General features: G+C 43.3%; 2 protein-coding genes across 2 annotated transcripts; one reads left to right on the plus strand and one right to left on the minus strand.

The window, feature by feature from the left end:
- Positions 1–216: 216 nt before the first annotated feature.
- map9 (microtubule-associated protein 9) lies at positions 217–5045 on the minus strand. Its single transcript, XM_056585853.1, has 13 exons — positions 4751–5045; positions 4414–4504; positions 3409–3936; positions 2874–3088; positions 2573–2681; positions 2390–2457; positions 2196–2263; positions 1774–1939; positions 1546–1635; positions 1275–1436; positions 1045–1190; positions 748–883; positions 217–559 (listed from the first exon to the last, which is right to left on the minus strand). The coding sequence occupies exons 1-13, from the start codon at positions 4820–4822 to the stop codon at positions 440–442; spliced, it is 1971 nt and encodes a 656-aa protein (XP_056441828.1). The 5' UTR covers positions 4823–5045; the 3' UTR covers positions 217–439.
- Positions 5046–8650: 3605 nt separating this feature from the next.
- Positions 8651–15908, plus strand: gucy1a1 (guanylate cyclase 1 soluble subunit alpha 1). Its single transcript, XM_056585844.1, has 8 exons — positions 8651–9146; positions 9436–9500; positions 9714–9790; positions 9919–10685; positions 11860–12345; positions 13461–13604; positions 13988–14142; positions 14608–15908. Exons 1-8 carry the CDS (start codon positions 8907–8909, stop codon positions 14813–14815), a joined length of 2142 nt encoding a protein of 713 aa, XP_056441819.1. The 5' UTR covers positions 8651–8906; the 3' UTR covers positions 14816–15908.
- Positions 15909–16023: the final 115 nt, after the last annotated feature.

The raw sequence follows: 16023 nt of genomic DNA on the forward strand, positions 1-16023 counted from the left end.
TTAAAATGAACAACACACTTCCGAGGAACAAGGACAAAACAGATAATAAATAGTGTTTTTTTTATTACATAAATGCTTAATTGTGACAGTATACATCTTCTATAGAAGCATTCACATTATGTGGTAGCAGAAGCAACATTCAAAATACGTAACACACACACACACACACACACACACACACACACACACACACACACACACACACACACACACACACACACACACACACACACACACACACACACACACACACACACACACACACACACACACACACACACACACACACACACAGAAAATCAGACCCGGTCTAAGTAGACTGATTAAAAGAGGGCTCTCCTAATTCTCAGCATAAAAGTCCAAACGTGGTTGGGAACACAGTATGTTTTTCCTCCTGTAAGGTGTGTTGTGTTAACAACAGTGATTGGAGATGAGCGTGTTATTTCCTATGAGGTATGGTTTTATTGGGGGGGCTCCAGGGCGGCGGGGGGGTGTCCTGGAGGATAGCCTGGATCCTCCTCTCCTCCTTCTGCCTCCTCAGGTCACGCTCCTTCATGGTCTGGAGAACATACATGAACCAGTCAACTCTCAAACAGACTGCTTCCACAAAGCAACTATGAAATGACAAACATCTACTCTTAGAGCTTCTGGAAGACAGAGGTGAGAGTTGTGTGTGAGAGAGAGAGAGCAGAACACGGTCAAAGGTTTTAGGCTCAGAACACGTTCTGTGTGTGGTGATGTACTCACCAGCCACTTTTCGTACATCTCCAAAGCCATTTTATCTTTCTCTTCCTTCTCGCTCTTCTCCTCCTCTGCCTTCTTTTTGCTTTTTTTGCGCTCGATGGTCACTTTTTCACCTATGACGTTCTTCTTCGTTTCGCTCCTGGGGCAAAATAAGTCCAGACACAGGTTATTATCAGGATTTACCACATCATAAATATAATTGCATCAATGAGAATGATATGGCCGTTTGAATATAAATTAAAACTTTTCCGGCCAGAAAAATTAATATATATATACATAAAGTCTTCTAAACAAACTCACCAATCTGAATAAAAATATTTGCTGCATGTCTTACGCTCTTCCTCCTTTTCCATTTTCTTCTGCTTCAGTTTGTTTTCAGCTTCTTTTTGTATTCTGTACTTCTTTCTCAACAGCTCGTCATGCCCCTTCTTCCATTTCACAAATACCTGTGATAGGAATATTGGTGACATTATTAGGAAACATTCCTATATTAGACATTCATTAACCTTTATGAAATGACTCTTCCCTACCTCTTTAGCCATCTGCTTCTTCTCTTCTGAATCTGCTGCTGCTTTCTGTTGTTTTCTTGCCATGGCCTCTTTTTCTCTGGCTTTTGCTTTCAGTGTTTCACTTTTCTTTTCCTTCCAAGCCTCAAAAGACGCCAGTGCATTTTCCTTCTTGTCGCTCTCATCCTGTTTAACGTGACGAAAGAAGTGAATCAGTCGTTAGGTGTGTGTATAAACAGTGACGACTCAGTCTCTGGTCCCAGAACAACGGAACCAAACTGTAAAACATGATCACCGTTTTATGTTTTTCTTCTTTAAGGGAATACTCTCTCTTCTTCTGCTGTTCTCGTTCTTTCGATGTCTCCTGTTTCTTTCTGAGCCATTCCTATTATTGGATCAATCAAATGAAAACATAGTTGGACATGGAATAAAGTTTGACAACTGCCAAAGTATATAGTACACCTTATGATAAAAATTAAAAACTCAATTGACAGATCCAAACATAAAGACATGATATGGGTACCTGGTAAACCGCAGCTCTGAGAGAGTCTCCTGCCTCCAGCTGGGGCTGACCCGGAGCAGAACTGTGGTCCAGTAGCTTCAGGCTCCCCAGGTAACGGGACTCTACTCTGGACGAACACGCACTCTTGGACCTGCCAGAGCTTCTGATGAGGGAACTTGGTGGCCGCCTGAGCAGAAACACATACAGCGCAAGCCATGTTGGATCCCTGATCAGTTTGGTGTTCTTTATTTTTTGTAATAAATTCAAAGTAAATTCTAATTCTTGAGTGAAATAATTTTTGGATTATTCAATTTAGATTTTGTAAATATTGTAATTCAAATTCAGTCCAAGGTTTTGAGGTTTGAAGATATGTAGGCCTATTACACCAACATTGTCGTTTGGGCCACTGGGTTTGTTTGACTAGGGATAAACAGCCAGCCTACCTGGGATCAGATATGTTTCCGATGCTATGGCGATGTCCGGCCGGGTCCAGCTGTTCTTCCAAATCTTTCTAGAAGACAACAAAAAAATTACTTTCAATACTTATTTTGAAACGTGATGCTCCGTTTGGATTTTAAATACAGCCCCAGGTTGGTTTGACAGTGCGGAATTCATAGGTTCTATTTTTCTGCCTTACTTGAAATTCTTCAAACGACGTAGAGTAATTCCGCTCAGGCTCTTTGCTGTCGTCCGAATACAGACAGTCTAAATTTGATGAGATGGTTATCCAAAGAAACCAAAGAGTTAAGATAATACATTATAAATAAATAGATTTGACAGATAATCTGTATAATATAGTGCAATAAACACATGAATTGACCTAGACTGGCAGAGTCCATCGTGGTCCTGGTGAGGGAGGTTAACGGCTCACTTCGGGGTAACGGCAAAGACTGACTATTTGACGACGTCGTGCCATCCCCCTCTGACCCCTGTAATGTCAGAGAAACCACAGAAGAAGAAGAAGAAGTCACGGTTAGCGGGTGGCAGGCAGGCAGTTAGGACCCAATCCTACATACAAAAAAAAAAAAAAAAAGTACATACAAACAAACACTCATTTTTTAATCCTTTCCTACACACACATTATATTTTGTCTATAAATGCAACAAAAACCCTATACCCACAGGTGGACTTAGGTCTCTGGGAGTGACCCCATCCATGGGGGGGACAGGTGTTGGGTGTGTGAGGGACCCGTCAGATATGGAGTGGAGGCTCTGTGAAGACTGGGGTTCTGCAGAAGTGCTCTCTGCAACCCGGGGGCCCGGACCGTTGGATCTCTGCCTGGCTCTGGGTCTGGGTCTGGGGGCAGGCCTTCCAGCGACGCCATCTACACCAGCATCTACACAACGCAGAAAACTTTAACAAATGATCGCAAAAAGAAAAATTGCAGAAACACTTCTCCAACTCAACTATGATCTTAGAGGGACAGGATGGTCTAGTGGCTAACAGGTTGTTTGACTCCCCGGACAAAAGGGTCTGGGTTTGATCCCCAATGTCCGCTGTCTATAGCTGTAGGCCTCCTTGAGTGAGATGCAATTATCCCCACCTGCTATTTCCCTGTTGCTTGGATGAAAGCGTATGCTAATACAGTAAATTTATAGAAAACCTGATACATAAAATAACAAAAGCTAATGTTGATGAACCCTCTTTCAGACCGACCGGTTGAGGCTGCATCCACTTGGCCGGGTCTCAGCTCGGGAGAGCTAGAGTTTGGTCTCTCCTGGTCTCCAACCGAGTGGCGTTCCTCTTGGCTATCGCCAGGAGGAGACGTGCGACTCACTGCCTCGTCCCCGCCATCGTCGAACGGTGAGGTCAAAGGCGACTTCGGTGCCGGACTGTTAACATCAGACGTCTGTCGTGACAGCGAAGTCGACCAAAGGGACGCGTGATCCCCACCGCTTCTGTCGGCCGAGTCTCCTCTGTCGACGCTGTCGGCAGGAGACGGGGTGTGGTCGGACGGACCCCTGGTGATGGTGTCAGGGCGGTGCTTCTCAGGCGCATCCTTGAGGGACGTGCTCTCCAACGGGGAGCCGCCTCTCTGGGTCTTGAGGAAGGAAACTCTTTTCTTTGCAGCACCGTGTTTAGACTCATCGTCTGAAAGGTCAAAGTCGTTGATCTTGGCTTTGCTCCTCCCGGTCTTGAAGGCACTGGCTCGGTTTCTCCTCGACCCGAGCTGTTTCAGAAAGTCTGTGAGAAAATTGTATGATGCGGGATGGTCAGTACTGAAGTGCAAAAAGTGATTGATCTTTACATGTATGTATTACACAAGCAATACATGAACTACAGTGTAATAATTGTATTCCTCTTTACCTCTAGGGGGAGATGTTGCACGTGGTATGTCTATTGGACTCTTATCCATGGACTATGATAAGAAAACTGATCTGGGGCCATAATAAATGTTCTATGGCTGGTATGTGACATGTGCATAATAATTCATTTGGGTATGTCTACTGTTTCATGGGTTCATATGCAGTCGCAGTAAAAGTTAGATGATGGAGAAGAACTACATAATTTGTCTAACGGTTAATAGAATAGACAGTTATGTAACTTCTGAAAATAGAAGAACACCATGATGGGTTATGAATAAATTAAATTGCCTGTAGCATCTTTTAAGACACATTTGTACTATGATGAGGTTTTTTTTCGACCATGTTAGTGTCTCACCGTTTTCCTCATCATCTAGGTCATCCGAAAATGAATATCGGTCAGCATTCGTTCGGCTGGCCCTGGCGGAGACCACAGCCTGCAGTTCATCCTAGAAGCACACGAGTTCAGCAATGAAGCACCTCCACACGAGTTGAGACATGAAACACCTACACCCACACACACACACGCACACATACTCACGCACACAGAAACACACATATACTACCTCACACAACACGCACACACACACATACACACACACAAACACACACATGTACACAGCACACGGAGTGGCATTGTTTACATTTATTTACTACAAAAAATGCCACGCTACAGTAGGCTTGAGATACTGTACCTGGAAGGTGGTTCTTCTGGACACCTTTGGACTTTTAGAATAAGCCAGAGTAATAAAGTCCTTGTCGGTCATTCTGGAAATACGGACATGCGTGCCTTATCCAGAAAGCTAAAGGACGGAAGCTATTTTGTGCGCATAGGATTCGAAAGATATACGATGTGACGCTATCTTCCTGAACGAAAAACTATAAATATATATTCGGATTATTTAAAATAGACTCAGTTGGAAGATTACACATTAAAACCGTTTATCAAACAAAGTCAACCAGCAAGCTAGCATTAGCCTGCTGATTTTGTTTTCGATGGTAACCTATGGTAACGACTGAGGGGACGGCTGGAATTCCGGGTTGCAGTACGCATGCGCAATCTAATCTCAATATTACGAATACATCCATCATCCATGGATTACGTCTACCTATGTAGGCCTACCAATATATTTACATATGTATGTATCTTTCTCTCTCTCTCTCTCTCTCTCTCTCTCTCTCTCTCTCTCTCTCTCTCTCTCTCTCTCTCTCTCTCTCTAGGCCTATATATATATATATATATATATATATATATATATATATATATATATAGCTATCTATCTATATATAGCTATCTATTCAAATACACAAATATGTAAATGTGTGGCTCTCAAGTCTGTTTTTGTATGTACTATCCAGTGTATTTTCGGAAATATTATGTATGACATTTCAAAGCACATCATAGCACATACAATTCCTTAAAATAATCATTTAGGTTAATTGGTAGTGGTAACATGATAACTGTATGTATTTCCAATTATCGTAAATGATAGAATCATTCGTGCATACATTTGTGCATGCATGACTTTGTGTGCATAAATGTGTGTGAGTTTAAGTTTGTCTTAATACATGTGTAATAGCTGCATTTTGAGGTGGCATTTTGTTAGATCTGATATTGCCTCTGCTCTATATTGACGCTTGATTCTTTTGTACTACTGGGTACTGAGTACTGCTGGGACCAAGCGAAGCAGGCTGTGTCTACAATCATTATGTCAGCATCACTAACCTCGACCCCCGCGTTACGCAATACCGCCAACATTACGCCTTATGTCGGACTATGCTAAATCGTTTCACTCATTCTCTCCTGTTTTACTATTTCTAGTATTAGCTATACAAAATCACAGATGATGAAGAGGAGGAAGTGTGTGCGTGTGTGTTTGTGTGTGTGGCAGGGAAGGTGGGGGGGGGGGGGGGGGGGGGGGAGAGAGAGAGAACCGTTCTGCACACAAAATGGATAAAGCACTAAACTGTGTGACATCAGTGTGGGAAGGGAACGCATCGCTGCTTTGCTTAAGGGCAGTGCAGTTCCATCATGCGTGATCGACCAAGGCATGATAACCTGGCACACTGCAGAACCCCCCCAGTACAGTAACCAATGTAGGTTAATAACACACCACAACACCCTATCAACTGTATCCATTGGATTATACGTGCTGATGTATTAAGGGTAATCGCTTTATTATTGATGCAACATGGGTAGTGCTCAGAATAAGACCTAATGTTGACTTTTATGTGCTTCAGCATAAAGGCTTCTAGATATAATTAGAGCCAACAGATGTTGCTGAAGGAGATCATATATATATATATATATATATATATATATATATATATATATATATAGGCCTATATATAAATATATATGCATATATGTGTGTGTCTGTTTGAATTAATTCCTGTTATAGGCATGGGCATTATTATGACCTGGAGAGAACTACACTTCCAGACATAGTTTTGAGGTTTCTGATAAATTATACATGTCTACTATTTTATCCATGGCCTCTACCGGTATCCCCACAAGTGCATCCAGCTCAGCAGGGTTGACGCAGGGAGGACCCTCCTAACCCAGGCCGTATAAACCCATGATATTAGCAACACAGGACCACAGATTCATATTCAATTAAACTCGTCAGCATGTTCCACTCTGCTCAAACATTCCCCAGGGGCCTATTGAGAGACCATTGTAAACTGAACCAGACACCTCCATATTGTCCAGGCTGCCGTGGGCTTCATTCATCCAGCGGCCATTGTGGTTCCGTGTTGGTTCTAAACGTTAGTTTACATAAATCTGAATTCAGTTCCCCCAGCTAATAACTAGAACCAAGATGGCCACCCATAGGTGAACATATCGCATGGCTGCTAGTGCCTTGCCTCATTGGGTCTGCACCCCGCAGGGATGATGGCAGGAGAGCAGATGGAGAACGACTCTCTGCCAGTTCTAAGATGTCTTTTAAAAGACTTGCTTTTATCTCTCTCTCACACACACACACACACACACGCACGCACGCACGCACGCACGCACGCACGCACGCACGCACGCACGCACGCACGCACGCACGCACGCACGCACGCACACACACACACACACACACACACACACACACACACAAACAGAAACTCACACTAATACAAACAAACACACACACACTCACTCCACTCTCTCTCTCTCTCTCTCTCTCTCTCTCTCTCTCTCTCTCTCTCTCTCTCTCTCTCTCTCTCTCTCTCTCTCTCTCTCTCTCTCTCTCTCTCTCTCTCTCTCAATCTCTCAAACTCTCTCTCTCAAACACACACAAACACAGCTTACTTTCTAGTGGGAATAACTTTAAAGTAAAATACAAATCCGGAAGCAGGGACAAAAGCAAAACAAGCTATATCCTGTGGATGGCCCCCTTGAATGCTTTTTATTTATTTACTCGATTTCACCATAAGGACCATTGTGTACATTCATAGGTCCATTAACCTCCACAGCAATGTCTTTGTCACAATGCACTAGACGTGATGCATATAAGTTATTGTTTAGTCTGAGTAACACAATGGCTCTACTCATCTATAACTCCAAATATATCAGTCTAGGAGAGGAGAAAAAACGTAATGACCTCAACATAAGAAATATCAATCCAACTTTGACGTAATGGAACATGTAATTACAAATGATTTCCAAATAATTACCAATGATACCAATAACACCACAGAAGGATGTGTTTTCATAACTTTGTGTTTGGCCATTTTAATTTTGCGTTCTCATTCCATCTGTTTTCTTGTGGTTTCCATGGCTCATTTAAACTCATTAAGACTCATAAATAAGTGTGATTTAAATATATGCTGCATCAAACATATCCATTTAAGAGCATAGGCAGATCTGATCATGCAGTGTGGATAAGGGTTCTAAGCTTTCACGATTTGTTTGATTTTATAATTTCAATGACGACAATACCTTTTTCTTTTTTACCAAATTGTGATCAGCCCTCAATAAAGGAGTTGCAAAACAGAGGTACAGAAGAAACCTTCCAGCATATCTGCAAAGCAGAATATATGCATGTGTGTACAAAATCGACACTGCAGTGGTCATTCATTAATTAAATCTTCATGTAGGCCTACATAACTGTTGTTAGACAGAGCAATGAATTATTTTAAAATAAATAAAACTATGCATTATGAAACTCCAACTCCAAATTTTCTTTAAAATGTATATTGTTACGATTTTGATTATTATAAGGATAATAACATGAACAATATGAATAGTAATAATAATAATGATCATCATTAATATTGTTATTATTATTTAATTATTATTATATAATTGAATATGTAACACTATTCTAATTATTTCCTTTTCATTGACTATACTGATACGATATGCTATTGTCAATTCTGATTAACAGATTTTTATTCCTTCCATTGGGTATGTTCTCGGGGTAAAGCTGACCAAGATTTGTAATCGCGCATGTAATCGCAGTTAAAGCTTTTACGCTGGCGGCCAATTTGTTACCAGACAGCGCAATACGCGCACAGTCCCCAGAAAAAAAAGCACTTCAGTCTGCAGCTGATAGGTTGTCAGCCTCTACCAACCTACTTGCGCATCGATTGGTCCACCCGGTTCTTCACTAGGTTCTCATTGGCTTTTCATGATGGTAGTTCACTGTCGCCACATGCTCGTTTACTTTAGAATGAATACAGATTTGGGGATTTTTTCGTTGGTCATTTGAATCAGGAGTCAGAGCGCCAGGGACTCGGAGCATCGCTTGGCCACACCGCTGAAGAGAGAATGATGGAATTTCGTTTCGGCAGCACAGTGGCCTGAGGATAATTATCTGCCAGCTGAGATTAAAGAAAAAAGAGATACGTAGGGTAAAGATGTTTTGCACGAAGCTGAAAGATCTGAACATTTCTGGAGAGTGTCCATTCTCCAGCCTCGCCAAGAAGAGTGAGTCTGGAGACTTTGAGGATTGCTCCAGTGACGCCGCGGATATATTGCCTATTTCTAAGGATGTGCCAGAGAAAAGCGGCGAAGATCTACCCCCTCAGAGACTATCCAGATTGAAAGTTAACCTTCATTCACTTGGAGAAAGCATCCAAAAACTGGCTAATCCCGAGGTCAGTCTGAAATACAATGATCATCAATTAATCCTAATTAACATGGTACTGCAAGAACGTGTTATACAACGTCTGACAAAATATTAGATATTACAGATTTATTATGCAAGAATTTGCCAGGCAACGTTCTCGTGTTTCAGCCCTCAATTATAAATAAATGGGCTGTAGTCCTGGGTGGTGAGCTAAATTGATTAACGTTTCGTTTACAAATGCCTGTTTTTGATTAAAGGTTTTTTCTGTGTTCAAATAAAAAGCTGCAGGCCTCTAACTTGCCTAATACTTTCAACAGTTTCAAAGACTGCACACTGCTCTCGATCGAATAGTGAATCCTAAAATACACACCGACAACGAAAGGTAAGACAAGCGGAAAAATTATGTCTATCTTGGTAATGCTGAGCTTTTATTTATGCATTAGACCTAGGCTTAATAGCATCACGGTGACTTACTTATTGGGTTAACAACATTCATATAAAAAAACCTCAAATGTGGACTTTGAGTGACTTGGACATGACAAGTCTTTTCCCTTCCAACATTACTTTCTACAAATGTTTGTATTTGTCCCTTCAGCCTAGAAACATGCCCATGCTCTTGTGACAAACCAGAACATCTACTACACATAATGACGGAGTACTCCACCAAAACAGGTAAGAAGCATGCGTCTCCATATACACAACCCCCCATACTCGCACACTGCTTTGCATGAAGGTTGACCCGTGACCTGGCCGTCCCTCACCTGTTCTCTTTGACCCCGGGGGGCATCCGGTTGGTCCAGGGATCCCAATGGAGGCGGTGCAAGAGGCGTTGGGGGAGGAGCTCTTCCGGATGTGCTACGAGGAGGACGGCCACGTGCTGCGGGTGGTCGGCGGCGCCCTCCACGACTTCCTCAACAGCTTCAACGTCCTGCTGAGACAGAGCAGCGGCGGGTCCAAACGGTCGCGCTCCGACTCTGACGCCGCCGCCGGCGCCGCCGGCCCGGGGGGCTCAGCCCGCCACGAACCCTCGGTGCTGTGCCTGGACAAGGACCCGGGCCTGCTCACCGTGTACTACTTCAACCCCCAGCCCATCACGGAGCTCTTCTTCCCTGGCGTGATCCGCGCGGCCGCCAGGGTGCTGTACCACACCGGCGTGGAGGTGGTGCTCACGGACCCGGCGGGGGCCGGCAAGGACTGCATCCTGCAGGCCAGCCCCCAGCACAGCCTGCGCTACACTGTGGTGGTGAAGGACACCCGGAGCCTCAGCCCCAGCCCGCTGAGGGCCACCTCGGCCGGGACCTTCCCCAGCTCCCTGTTCTGCACCACCTTCCCCTTCCACCTGCTGCTGGACCAGGACCTGCTGCTGCTGCAGATCGGACACGGCCTCCGCAAGAGGCTCTCCCGCAAGGAGGGCCCGCCGAGGAGGGTCACCTCCTTCCACGAGCACTTCTGCATCGTGTCGCCCCAGATCCGGTGCTCCTTCCAGGGCATCCTGACCATGCTGAACACACAGTTCATCATCCGGATCAGGCACACGGACGGCTGCAGCGCGGACGGCAAAGGGAAGGTAGGCTGCCACAGCTGACCAGGGGCCTCAGTCGGGCATCAGCAGCTGGATGAATAGCTAAGGCTGCTCAGGCAATTCATTAGCGTACATGCTAACCCCCACCCCCTCATTCCCAACTCATAGCCCAGAGTGAAATATCAACACTACCCCCCCCCCCGTTCCCCCTTCCAGAGGAGTTCCCAGGGGCAGATGTCTACCCCTGTCTTCCATCAAAGGCATAGCGATGCTCATCTGTTTATATTGAGCTGTATATCAGCCCAGAGTTGTTGTACAGCGCCATGGCTACCCTGCTGGCTTCTCTGGAAGTTAAGCAGGGCTGGCCCTGGTCCAGCCCTGGAGGGGAGACCAGTTGGTGCTGGTAGAGGTGTTGGAGGGCCAGTAGGAGCCGTTCATCCCTCTGCCCTGGTTCATGTCCCCAACACCCCAGGACAGAGATGGGGACATTCAGATGAGATGTTAAACTGAGATCCGGACTCCCTGCTTTCACTAAGGGTATCATCACCAGTAGTGTTAGTGGTGCTAACTCTGATGTCCTAGCCAAAATCCCAACCTGGCTCTTATACCAACATGGTCACGTAATCGTACCCTGTTCTCTGAGTGGATAGTCTCCCTTTTCACCTATCCGCATTGACAGCAAGTATGTGGCAAGCATTCTGGCTGCTGTGCAAGTGGGTTTATATACAAGGACGGCGGAGGAGATGTAATAAAGTAGGATAATTTGAGACTGAACTTATCACCATAGGCATTGAAGTCTCCACCAATCCTACCAGCTATTCGATAGTCGAAATATAAAATATAATATTAGATAAACAAAACCAAACATTGGATGGTGTTCTTACGCCTGTCATACAAGCCCGATAACACCATTCAGCATCCAAACAAGTGTTCAAATGCTAGCAAACTGTTTCTATTTTGCTAGTGCTGTGGACAGCACTTCAAGGCAGCCAGTGACTACTTGAATATGTTAGCAATCTAACAGCCAGCATTGTTCTGTGTTTACCTTGGATGGTGAAAAAAAGTGTGTGTCTCTCTAACTGTCTTGTGAGTTTCCCATCGCTGGTTCTACTGTGACAGAATAAGGTGGATGAGTGGAAACATTATTGATCCCTTGAAAACATTCTAAAAGGTTTAACAATTCGACCATCCCCCTCTCTCCCCTTCCCTCTCCTGCCAGCCGATGGACCTGAAGGGCCAGATGATCTTTGTGTCCGAGTCCAACGCCGTCCTCTTCCTGGGCTCCCCGTGCGTGGACAAGCTGGAGGAGCTGACGGGGCGCGGCCTGTACCTCTCCGACATCCCCATCCACAACGCCCTGCGCGACGTGGTGCTGGTCGGGGAGCAGGCCAAGGCCCAGGACGGCCTGAAGAAGCGCCTGGGGAAGGCCAAGACGGCGCTGGAGCACGCCCACCAAGCCCTGGAGGAGGAGAAGAAGAGGACGGTGGACCTCCTGTTCACCATCTTCCCGGGCACCGTGGCCCAGGAGCTGTGGCAGGGCCACACGGTGCCGGCCAAGAAGTTTGACCGCGTCACCATGCTGTTCTCCGACATCGTGGGCTTCACGGCCGTGTGCTCGCGCTGCACGCCCATGCAGGTGGTTACCATGCTGAACGAGCTCTACACTCGCTTTGACCACCAGTGTGGGGAGCTGGACGTGTACAAGGTACGCTCCCGGGAACTGAATCAGGCCACCGCGTTGATGACCTGAACGCCTATCAGATAACTTCTTCATTTTTTTCTTTCATAATGTTGAAATGTATTGTTAAAAATTAATCCATTTCCACATGAATTTGTCACTAACAACATGTAGGCTTATGTATTTGATGAATTGGTGAATATACCGTAATAATTACTATATTATTTTAAATAAAATTGATAGTGTAACATGCAGATTTATGGGAATCGCAATATATAAATAAACCATAATTACAAAGGCCTAGGTAATGTTTTACTAGTTTGATTGGTTTATAGTTTACATTTATTAGACTTGTATTTCTTTAGTAGCTAATGCAATAATTGTCAAATGTGAACTAAACCTAAATCCTACTTTTGACAAGACAAGGATGAGATAATCACCTTCCGTCTCACCAAAGAACACATGACCTCAGTCCGGTTCTCACATCACATATTACAGAGCGTAAACAGAATGCCAGACCGTTTCAATGTTTCTTGAGGATGGAGCTAGCCTGTTGCTCATAACTAGCATGACTTGAGCCAACTGCTCTCAATCGGCGAGGAGTTTGGCTAGTGTAATCAGAGTGTCATGGACGCATTACACAGAGAGTAGCGTGTTTGACAAATGTCTTGCAAAACACCAGGAAGTTAGGGTCTCCTTTAGGACCCTGTTTCATGTCCATATGTAGCTAAAAATAGCTACCTTCTTCTTTTTCAACATGGCACAGCACTTGAGTTATGTATATAGTGTCTTTTTCCATCTAGGATTTAGAAGTCCACCCTTCTTCATGGCCCAGGGAGGAAACGGCTATTACATCCTGTCCCTCTTGTTGTTTAGAGTTTTTGTCCGCTTCATTTCTACCACAATGTAAAAGGTTGTCGTTTGATTCATAGTGGATTGTGTGTATATATATACAGTATATAAATACTAAATATTTATATATATATATATATATATATATATAGCTAATGGCCAAAACAGCATTAACTTGATAAGCATTATGCCATTCCTATTTACAGCCATAGAAGTTACTGTTAAATAAACATTGTATCTAATAGGATTCATGCCTGTTTCAAAGAGCCATTTTTCCTTGTACTGTTTAGGTAGAGACTATTGGCGATGCTTACTGTGTAGCAGGTGGCTTGCACAAGGAAAGCGAGATGCACGCGTTCCAAATAGCACGCATGGCGTTGAAGATGATGGAGCTATCCAACGACGTTAGGACTCCCACGGGAGATACCATTCAGGTGAGGAACATACTAAACTAATTCTACTACTCATCGGTAAACTCAGTCGGCTTATGCACATGGTGCACATTGTATTTACTATTTACTACTGAATTACTGGTATGCAACTGAATGTATAAAGTCATTGAACTATGGCAGGTGTGCCATCCGGAATGCATTGGGAAATTGATAGTGAAAACAAGCATTACCCATTATGTATTTTAAGAGGTACATGTATTATGATTTGAACTGAGGGTTCTGATTTGAATTCAGAGTTTTGGTTTGAACTCTAGAGTTCTGCTTTGAACTCAGAGTTCTGTTTTGAACTCAGGGTTCTGATTTGTACTCAGGGTTCTGATTTGTACTCAGGAGTTCTGATTGGTTGGTTGTTCTGTGTGTTCCAGATGCGTATCGGCCTCCACACGGGGTCGGTGCTGGCCGGCGTGGTCGGGGTCAAGATGCCGCGCTATTGCCTGTTCGGCAACAACGTAACATTGGCCAACAAGTTTGAATCTGGAAGCCAACCGAGTAAAATCAACGTCAGCCCCACTACTTACGGGTGAGTGCCCCGACCCCTCTGAATAACACAGGACCCGAGGTATCCAATAGATTGCTCTAACTGTAACGAGCCGTTCCGTTGACTTACTCATTAATACTGTGATTTACTAGCACCAAACACATTATTAAACTCTTTATAAACATAGGATGAAAAATTATTCACTTAAGCAATAAAGCTTTTTCACATTCAAAGTTAAAGCATAACCATTGCATCCTCTCTTTGATTCTGTTCAGAGCGTCGCTATTCCATTACAACATGAGAACATTTTATAAAATGGAACTTTATACAAACAAGAATGCCAACCTGCTTGAATTCATACGTCACATTCAAGTGCTCTCGTACATGCTCATGGTCTTTATCGCAAGTCTCTCTCATTCCCATCGCATCTGTGAGGCAGAACCTTGCAGTGTTTCCTGGTTTCCTCCACGGATGATAGATGCCTTATTTTCCTGTTCTCTGTCCTAGACTGCTGAAGGACTGCCAGGGGTTTGTCTTCATTCCAAGGAGCCGACAGGACCTTCCGGCCAATTTTCCAGACGATATCCCTGGTGTTTGTTACTTTCTGGAGCCCTCTGATAATATCCCCGGCGGCGGCGGTGATTTTATGAATGACTGTCTGCAGAAAGAGCTGGAGCACAACACCACCACCACCACCACAACCACTACAAACTGAAACTGAAACTGAAACTAGCAAATTAACTATTAATGAATTCCGAGTATGTGTTTTTCAGTTTTTTGTTTTGGAGCTACCAATTAGACGAGGGTGTTTATATTTTAAAGCATCGGTATAGGTTTGTTGTTTTAATAACTTGTAGAACTGTATGTACAGTCCGTAGAGAGAGAGAGAGAGAGAGAGAGAGAGAGAGAGAGAGAGAGAGAGAGAGAGAGAGAGAGAATTTAAATTAAACACAACCTCTTTGTGATCATCATCATGGCTGCCATCAAGAAGAAGGATATCTTGAAGTTATTTTTATTCCTTAACGTAGTCAACCATGAATATGAAGTGCAAAAAAGCAGGTCAAGTGTCGTATTTTGTCATTTGACATGCTTCTATTTAAAAAAAAACATCTCTTGTCAAATATTGTATTGTCACAAAATCCCTAAATAATCCAGAACTGATCTCTAAATATAGAGGACCAGGAAATATAATAACTACATTTCCTGTGAAAGTGAACATTTGGATAGATTTAGGGGTTCACCCATGACCATTACATTCCAGTATTCACGTCTCCTTTCCTCTGCAAGTTGACGCAGAACAGATAAACTCAAGGTGCCTTATGGGAAATGTCAGCTGTAGCATGGGACAAATACACCCCTTCCTCTTTGTATTACTGTATACGTGCATTTTCTATTCTTCATAGCTAGGGATAAGGCTAATGCATTGTGTACATTAACCCTTGTGATACATATGTATAAATGTCAAGTATATGTTTTTCAACGTTTTTGTTGTTTTTACAGCACAGTATGCATTCTTAAACTCATGTTTAAAAGATCCAAATCATTCCAAAATACACACCCTAGGCACAATATATATATATGTATATATATATACATATATATATGTGTGTGTGTATGTGTCCTAGTGTGTTTTTGTAATTGTGTAAGTGCACATTTTCCAAAAACATACGACAACCACACAGAAGAAAACAATGAATGTTATAAGACGTGTATGGAATTTAAAGTATTAATATTATTATAGTTTGTAATGTAATCAAAGCACAATAAATATTACAATGACAATACTTGCTTTACTGGTTAACTGGGATTTGCTAACTTTCAATACAATAATTATAATTATGATAATAATAATAATTAATATGGTTATTTATTATGTGCTTCTACTTCCGCTACTTGTAATAGTGGTAGTAGAAGCACCTAATA

This window comes from Gadus chalcogrammus, chromosome 3 (assembly GCF_026213295.1).
Source record: "Gadus chalcogrammus isolate NIFS_2021 chromosome 3, NIFS_Gcha_1.0, whole genome shotgun sequence".
In the NCBI taxonomy this organism is placed as follows: Eukaryota; Metazoa; Chordata; class Actinopteri; order Gadiformes; family Gadidae; genus Gadus; species Gadus chalcogrammus.

Bases quoted from the DNA above. Each gene is read 5' to 3' on its own strand.
- map9 (XM_056585853.1), bottom strand. From the start codon at position 4,822: ATGACCGACAAGGACTTTATTACTCTGGCTTATTCTAAAAGTCCAAAG. The intron at 1,940-2,195 runs GTAGGCTGGCTG...GTTTCTGCTCAG, and splicing joins GGAAACATATCTGATCCCAG to GCGGCCACCAAGTTCCCTCA. The intron at 1,191-1,274 runs GTAGGGAAGAGT...TTCCTATCACAG, and splicing joins AGAAGCAGATGGCTAAAGAG to GTATTTGTGAAATGGAAGAA.
- gucy1a1 (XM_056585844.1), top strand. From the start codon at position 8,907: ATGTTTTGCACGAAGCTGAAAGATCTGAACATTTCTGGAGAGTGTCCA. The intron at 9,147-9,435 runs GTCAGTCTGAAA...TACTTTCAACAG, and splicing joins AAAAACTGGCTAATCCCGAG to TTTCAAAGACTGCACACTGC. The intron at 14,143-14,607 runs GTGAGTGCCCCG...TCTCTGTCCTAG, and splicing joins GTCAGCCCCACTACTTACGG to ACTGCTGAAGGACTGCCAGG.